General features: G+C 42.8%; 1 protein-coding gene across 2 annotated transcripts in view; it reads left to right on the forward strand.

The window, feature by feature from the left end:
* Positions 1–4,946: 4,946 nt before the first annotated feature.
* Positions 4,947–8,525, forward strand: part of tmem131 (transmembrane protein 131) — a 72,433-nt gene continuing 68,854 nt past the window's right edge. The window contains exons 1-3 of one of the 2 annotated variants that reach the window (XM_061887986.1): positions 4,947–5,339; positions 5,426–5,548; positions 5,623–5,703. In XM_061887986.1, the coding sequence (XP_061743970.1) occupies positions 5,632–5,703 (72 nt within the window). In that variant the 5' untranslated portion in view covers positions 4,947–5,339; positions 5,426–5,548; positions 5,623–5,631. The remainder of the gene's footprint in view (positions 5,340–5,425; positions 5,549–5,622; positions 5,704–8,525) is intronic. The other variant, XM_061887985.1, reaches the window with a different exon arrangement.

Genomic DNA, 8,525 nt, shown 5'->3' on the forward strand with positions numbered 1-8,525 from the left:
CCTTAGGGTGAGAAGCTCTGCCATCCGGGAGGAACTAAAAATAAAGCCGCTGCTTCCCACATCGAGAGGAGCCAGATGAGGTAGTTCGGGCATCTGGTCAGGATGCCACCCGAACGCCTCCCTAGGGAGGTGTTTGGGGCACGTCTAACCGGTAGGAGGCCACGGGGAAGACCCAGGACACGTTGGGAAGACTGTCTCTCGGCTGGCCCGGGAAGAGCTAGACGAAGCGGATGGGGAGAGGGAAGTCTGGGCTTCCCTGCTTCGGCTGCTACCCCCACGACCCGATCTCGGATAAGCGGAAGAAGATGGATGGATGGATGGATGGTGTCATGAGACATGCAAATATAAATTAAATACACAGGAGATAAGTAAAGGAAATTAAATAAGCTGAAATATACCTACAAACGAGGCATAATGATGCACTATGTAAATACAGCTAGCTTAAATAGCATGTTAGCATTGTTTATTGACATCTTAAAGAATTGAATCCAATGATTTAAAAAGGCAAATTGATAGCTTGTTTCCATTGTGGTCCATTATTATTAGCTTGCAGTCATGCAGTGACTAAATATGCCTGATTTAACACTCTACACACGTCAATAACATCAACAAAGCTCACCTTTTGTGCATTCACGCACAGCATAAAACATTTGGTGTACAAAAGGAGTGGCATAAAACACGTATTACGTTTAATATAAACAGTGGGTTTTCGAACAATTAGGAATGTTTGTCATGTTTGCTCTCTTAAAGAAACAATATTGAAACAACAATTATATTTTTTACCACCATTTTTACACATTTTTGAAAAAGCTCCAGGGAGCCACTAGGGCGGCGCTAAAGAGCCACGGGTTATACGAACGATGCAGTGGTCAAGTGATCCTTTTGAAGAAGACTGCAGACAACATGGTGGACTTCTCCTTGGCACTAATAATAGCTACACTGCAAAAAGTCAGTGTTCAAAAACAAAAATGAAGGGTAATTTACTTAAACAAAGCAAAATGATCTGCCAATAGTACAAGAAAATTTGGCTTGTCAAGTAAAATTAGCTAACCTCAATGAACCTAATGATACCTTAAAATTAGAATATTATCACTCATAACAAGTGCACTTTTCTTGATAGAAAAAACAAATATGAGACCTTTTTTCTCAATATGTTGAAAAATGTTCTAGTGCCATTATCTTGACATAATGATAATTGCTCTGCATTACATTTTTTCAAACCAGCAAACTTATACTAAAAACGAGTTTATTTTTCTCAATGGATGGCAACAAGGCAACCACTTGTTACTCTCGGGGTCTCCTAGCTGCTCAGGCACATCATGTGGTCTAAAAATGCATTTTCCCATCGATAACATGACATCACGCCAAGTGCGTGCTCTTGTAAATATGTTACATATATATATACTTTATATATATATATGTTATATATACGTTTATATATATATATATATATATATATATATATATATATATATATATATATATATATATATATATATAAATGTGTATGTATACATATGTGTGTGTATGTGTATATATTAGGGCTGGACAACGATTAAAAATTTTAATCAAAGTTAATCGCACTATTTCTCCGATTAATCGCGATTAACTGCATTGTATACACAAAGCCCAATAATGAATTCAAAAGTAGTGTGTAGTGCACCTTTATTGGAATATTCTCCCACATGAACAAAAGCGCCAAAACATTTGTTGTGCAAACACAATTTAAATCAGACCTTGTTAAACAGTAGCAGTTAAATAGCATATTTTATGAAAATCAACTCAAAAAATGTAAATACAAACATTTAAGCTTATTGCCACTGCCAGGGTATTTAAGTTATCCTGTTTGTTATGGAAAATAAATATAATCTACATACAAATCTCTGAGCCACAATCATAACATCTGAACAGGCAATTTCTGAGGTAACAGCAGAAACATTTTTTTTATCAGGGATCTTATGTTTAAAAAACCTATATTATAGGTAGTGGGCTGTTTTAGGGAATTTTTGATCAAATTATCCGTAGTAGCAATATTAATAATGTTGTGTTTATTCTGCGTAGTGCACTTAAAATAATTATGACCATATCTAGGAATTGATATGATGGGAATTTTCCGATTGTTTGCTTGGTGCTTTGATAAACTGAACGCATCATATACATGGTACTATATTGTGATGTTATGAGCCAGGGAATAAAAGAACTACCCTACCCAGCATGCAACAGGAGTGAGGAGCATGCGCGGTAGCCCGGTATAGGTTGTGTGTCGCCATGACGGCATCTTGTATGTTGTGATATGCACGCTCTGAAAGCAAACGTTAAGAACTCAGCCAACACTCCTCGTCTGCATTATTCATAAATAGACAGACAACACATATACTCCGCTGCTTCACAGGCCGCTGGATGTAGCCGGCAAAGTATTCCCATGCTAGCTAGCCGGTCTAGCAAGCACGCCTCATTCAGTCCAAAACGGCCCGATCTATCCACATCCAGAATTGTCTGGCGGTCGTAAGTGATCCCGGAGTGACCACGCTGTAAGCCAGCCAGGAAATTTGCAGAATTGTCCGGTATTTTTGCCAAATGTTCCATCTTTACCAAGAGCCCCTCAACGCTGAAGTACATCCGGGAGATGACATCTTATTAAGAAAAGAAGTTAACAAAATAAAAGCATGTAAACAACATATGCAAATGTGTGATAAAATATTTGTCGGCGTTAATAGATTGATGAGTTAACGCGTAATTAACGCATTAATTTGCCCACCCCTAGTATATATATATATACGTGTGTATGTATATATATATAATATAATTATATGTATATATATATATATATATAGGCTTCACGGTGGCAGAGGGGTTAGTGCGTCTGCCTCACAATACGAAGGTCCTGCAGTCCTGGGTTCAAATCCAGGCTCGGGATCTTTCTGTGTGGAGTTTGCATGTTCTCCCCGTGAATGCGTGGGTTCCCTCCGGGTACTCCGGCTTCCTCCCACCTCCAAAGACATGCACCTGGGGATAGGTTGATTGGCAACACTAAATTGGCACTTGTGTGTGAATGTGAGTGTGAATGTTGTCTGTCTATCTGTGTTGGCCCTGCGATGAGGTGGCGACTTGTCCAGGGTGTACCCCGCCTTCCGCCCGATTGTAGCTGAGATAGGCGCCAGCGCCCCCCGCGACCCCGAAAGGGAATAAGCGGTAGAAAATGGATGGATGGATGGATATATATATATATATATATATATATATATATATATATATATATATATATATATATATATATATTACAGCCCGGCCCCTGGCCACATTTTTTTAAATTGTAATTTTTAGAATTCATCTGAATGTGCATGAACTATTTCTGTTCAAAATAGTTTGAAATGTCACATGTGAAATGTTTCAATATTAAGTGTCAGTTTGCTGTACTCTGCCAACCGCACTACTCGGTGAGTACGTGTTTTCTATTGTTTCATTGACAATAAAACCGCAAAGTCCATTTGGCTGTCATCTGTTTTAATTATGAGACACAATTGTGTCAAAGTCATGATTTTTTTATTTCATGCTTGAAATAATACATTTTTACTTTGAAAAAGTAGTTTTATACTTGTGAGTGTTGATGACAAAGCTTTGCAACAGATGATATTGTATATAGGTCTTAACATCTCAGCAACAAGCTGTAATATCCTACTGAGATCAATTAGGACCAAAACTCTTAAAGGGGAACATTATCACAATTTCAAAAGGGTTAAAAACAATAAAAATCAGTTCCCAGTGGCATGTTGTATTTTTTTGAAGTTTTTTTCTAAATTTTACCGGTCTCGGAATATCCCTAAATAAAGCTTTAGAGTGCCTTATTTTCGGCTCTCTGCGAAGACACTGGCCATTTCCCTGTGACGTCACACAGTGCTGCCGATGTAAACAAACAATGGGAATACCACAGCAAGATATAGTGACATTAGCTCGGATTCAAACTCGGATTTCAGCGACTTAAGCGATTCAACAGATTACGCATGTATTGAAACAGATGGTTGGAGTATGAAAGTATTGAAGAAGAAACTGAAGCTATTGAGCAAATAGCTATTGACGCTATTCATAGCCATAGCATGGCCGAATAGCTGCGTTAGCATCGCCGGTAAAATGTGCGGACCAAACGATCAGGACTTTGACATCTTTTGACACGGGAGCAACTTAAATCCGTCGATTGGTAAGTGTTTTTTTTCGCATTCAATGTGGGTGGAAGGAAACGTAATATAGTTGCAAATGCATCTACAGGTTATCCATACATCTCTGTGCCATGTCTGTCTTAGCACCGCCGGTAAATAGCATGTTACCATCGATTAGCGTAGCATGTTAGCATCGATTAGCTGGCAGTCCACATCAACAAAACTCACCTTTGTGATTTCGTTGACTATCGTTGGTGATTTCGTTGACTATCGTTGCAAATGCATCTGCAGGTTATCCATACATCTCTGTGCCATGTCCTGCCTTAACATCGCCGGTCAAATGTGGAGGACACTCTGGCACATTCAATGGGGGGTCTGGCGGCAGACACTTTGGCATCTTGGGGCCAGTGGTGCAACTTGAAATCCCTCCCTGTTAGTGTTGTTACACCCTCCGACAACACACCGACGAGGCATGATTCCTCCAAGGTTCCAAAAAATAGTCAAAAAAACGGAAAATAACAGAGCTGAGACCCAGTGTGTGTAATGTGTTGAAAAAGAAAATGGTGGGTGTGTTACGTCGGCGACGTCACATTCTGACGTCATCGCCTCCAGCGCGATTAACGGAAAGGCGTTTAATTCGCCAAAATTCACCATTTAGAGTTCAAAAATCGGTTAAAAAAATAGATGGTCTTTTTTCTGCACCATCAAGGTATATATTGACGCTTACATAGGTCTGCTGATAATGTTCCCCTTTAAAACAAGCAAAACACTCTAACATAAATCTGCTTAGTGAGAAGAATGATCTTATCAGACAGAAAATAAGCACATTAGAGATTTAATCTTACTTAGAGTTCAGTTTTTGCTGTGTAGTTGTCAGCGTTGGCTCGATAATGCCAAAGAAAGTGTGTCGTGGAGCTGCTATGTTCTCATGGCACTCAACCTTTAGGTGCAGGTGGACTGGGAGCGTAAAGATCCTCGAGCTTTTATTGCCTCAGCTGTTCCATGCGTGTTGGTCCCGCCCTTGCACACGACTAACATCATCTTCCTTTCTGTGTTCCCCCCGGCAGATAATCCCCACCGGGAGGCAACACGTCGTTTGATGTGGTGTTTCTGGCACGAGTCGTTGGGAATGTGGAAAACACGTTATTTATTAATACGTCACACCACGGAGTGTTTACATACCAGGTACATGAGCCAGGCCAGCTAAACTTGTCTCCACTCTGAGATGCATCGTTGTAAATGATTTTATTTCTGCATTTCCATCTTTCAAGGTTTTTGGGGTTGGCATCCCAAACCCTTTCAGGCTCCGCCCTTTTGTCGGGGCTCGAGTGCCAGTAAACAGCAGCTTCTCACCGTTAATTAACATTCATAACCCCTACAGTGAACCTCTGCAGGTAACGTAGCGCCGCCACACACCATATAAGGGACGCCTGTGACAATATAAACTGACTTTCTGGGCCGGCGACAGGTGGTTGAGATGTACTCCAGTGGTGGGGATCTTCATCTAGAGCTTCCCACAGGTCAGCAGGGAGGCACAGGGAAATTATGGGTAAGTATATTCTGGACTGAAGCTGTGGGCCTTCATTGTTTTTTGTATGAGGCATGTTTCTTTCTTTCTTTTCTTTTCTTAGTTTATTTCGAACACGACACACAATACAACATTATACATCAGTTAATTTCATCATTTCGCAATACACAATACATCGTGTTCCGAAAAGGAGTAAGAAGAAGCAAAGCTTCTTTAATCCTACCCCTTTTCCACTTCAGAGCGCCCACAATATAAACATTCATTCACTGACCTTCTTTACAGCAAAATAGCAAAATGACATCTATGAGTGATTAACACAGCAGTTTTCTAACATGTACTTAATTATTTCAGTCATTATTAACATAATAAGATGAAGAATATCTTATTTTCAATAAGTTTGAAAGTGTTTCTCATAATACTTCTTCTTTGTACTTTGTGAAGCACTATTAATTTAAACATCCTCTTAAACTGGCTCATATCAGTTACAATGTTTAACTTCTTTACTTAATCCATTCCATAATTTAATTCCACATACTGATATGGCTAAAAGTTTTAAGTGGTTGTACGGGCATACAAATGTTTTAAGTTAGATTTTCCCTCTAAGGTTATATTTCTCCTCTTTAGTTGAGAAGAATTGTTGTACATTCTTTGGTAGCAGGTTATAATTTACTTTGTACATCAATTTAGCTGTTTGCAATTTTATCAAGTCATCGAGCTTTAATATTTTTGACTCAATAAATAAAGGGTTTGTTATGTTCTCTATATCCAACATTGTGTATTATTCTAATCGATCTTTTTTGTAACACAGTTAACGAATGTAGCGCAAATTTGTAGTTGTTTCCCCATATTTCTGCACAAAACTCGAATATGGTAACACTAGCGAGCAGTAGAGAATATAAAGTGATTTTTGGCCCAGGATGTATTTTGCTTTATTCATTATTGAAATATTTTTTGCCACCTTATGTTGTATGTTTTGTGTATGAGATTTCCAAAAAGCCGTAGATATTATGTGACTGGGGCCGGCAAAAACATGTAATAGTACTTTCCATAGTTTGTAATGGGTATCAGGATTATCTCAGGGAGAGCGTGTCACAAATTCCAAGCTGCTGTTTTGAGACATGTCAAAAAAATAAGGCACTTTGTGACTTCAATAATAAATATGGCAGTGCCATGTTCGCACTGTTTTCCTTAAATGGGAACATTATCAGCAGACCTATGTAAGCGTCAATATATACCTTGATGAGTGCAGAAAAAAAGGACCATATATTTTTTTAACCCATTTCCGAACTCTAAATGGGTGAATTTTGGCGAATTAAACGCCTTTCTGTTTATTGCTCTGGTGACGATGACGTCAGAACGTGGCGTCGCGAGGTAATACTGCCGCCATTTTCATTTTCTACACATTACACACACGGGTCTCAGCTCTGTTATTTTCCGTTTTTTCGACTATTTTTTGGAACCTGGGAGACATCATGCCTCGACGGTGTGTTGTCGGAGGGTGTAACAACACTAACAGGGAGGGATTCAAGTTGCACCACTGGCCCGAAGATGCCAAAAGTGTCTGCTGCCAGACCCCCATTGAATGTGCCAGCCGCCAGACCCCATTGAGGTGGGAGGGGCCTATCCCCAGGTGCATGTCTTTGGAGGTGGGAGGGGCCTATCCCCAGGTGCATGTCTTTGGAAGGTGGGGAGGGGCCTTTCCCCAGGTGCAATGTCTTTGGGGTGGGAGGGGCCTATCCCCAGGTGCATGTCTTTGGAGTGGGGGGGGGGCCTATCCCCAGGTGCATGGTCTTTGGAGGTGGGAGGGGCCTTTCCCCAGGTGCATGTCCTTTGGGGGTGGGAGGGGCCTATCCCCAGGTGCATGTCTTTGGAGGTGGGGGGGGGGGCCTATCCCCAGGTGCATGTCTTTGGAGGTTGGGAAGGGGCCTATCCCCAGGTGCATGTCTTTGGAGGTGGGAGGGGCCTATCCCCAGGTGCATGTCTTTGGAGGTGGGAGGGGCCTTTCCCCAGGTGCATGTCTTTGGGGGTGGGAGGGGCCTATCCCCCAGGTGGCATGTCTTTGGAGGTGGGGGGGGGCCTATCCCCAGGTGCATGTCTTTGGAGGTGGGAGGGGCTATCCCCAGGTGCATGTCTTTGGAGGTGGGAGGGGCCTATCCCCAGGTGCATGTCTTTGGAGGTGGGAGGGGCCTTTCCCCAGGTGCATGTCTTTGGGGGTGGGAGGGGCCTATCCCCAGGTGCATGTCTTTGGAGGTGGGGGAGGGCCTATCCCCAGGTGCATGTCTTTGGAGGTGGAAGGTCTTATCCCCAGGTGCATGTCTTTGGAGGTGGGAGGGGCCTATCCCCAGGTGCATGTCCTCTGGAGGTGGGAGGGGCCTATCCCCAGGTGCATGTCTTTGGGGGTGGGAGGGGCCTATCCCCAGGTGCATGTCTTTGGAGGTGGGGGGGGCCTATCCCCAGGTGCATGTCTTTGGAGGTGGGGGGGGGGGCCTATCCCCAGGTGCATGTCTTTGGAGGTGGGAAGGTCTTATCCCCAGGTGCATGTCTTTGGAGGTGGGAGGGGCCTACCCCCAGGTGCATGTCTCTGGAGGTGGGAGGGGCCTTTCCCCAGGTGCATGTCTTTGGGGGTGGGAGGGGGCCTATCCCCAGGTGCATGTCTTTGGAGGTGGGGGGGGCCTATCCCCAGGTGCATGTCTTTGGAGGTGGGGGGGGCCTATCCCCAGGTGCATGTCTTTGGAGGTGGGAAGGTCTTATCCCCAGGTGCATGTCTTTGGAGGTGGGAGGGGCCTATCCCCAGGTGCATGTCTCTGGAGGTGGGAGGGGCCTATCCCCAGATGCATGTCTTT

The sequence above is a fragment of the Nerophis ophidion genome, linkage group LG26 (assembly GCF_033978795.1).
Source record: "Nerophis ophidion isolate RoL-2023_Sa linkage group LG26, RoL_Noph_v1.0, whole genome shotgun sequence".
Lineage (NCBI taxonomy): Eukaryota > Metazoa > Chordata > Actinopteri > Syngnathiformes > Syngnathidae > Nerophis > Nerophis ophidion.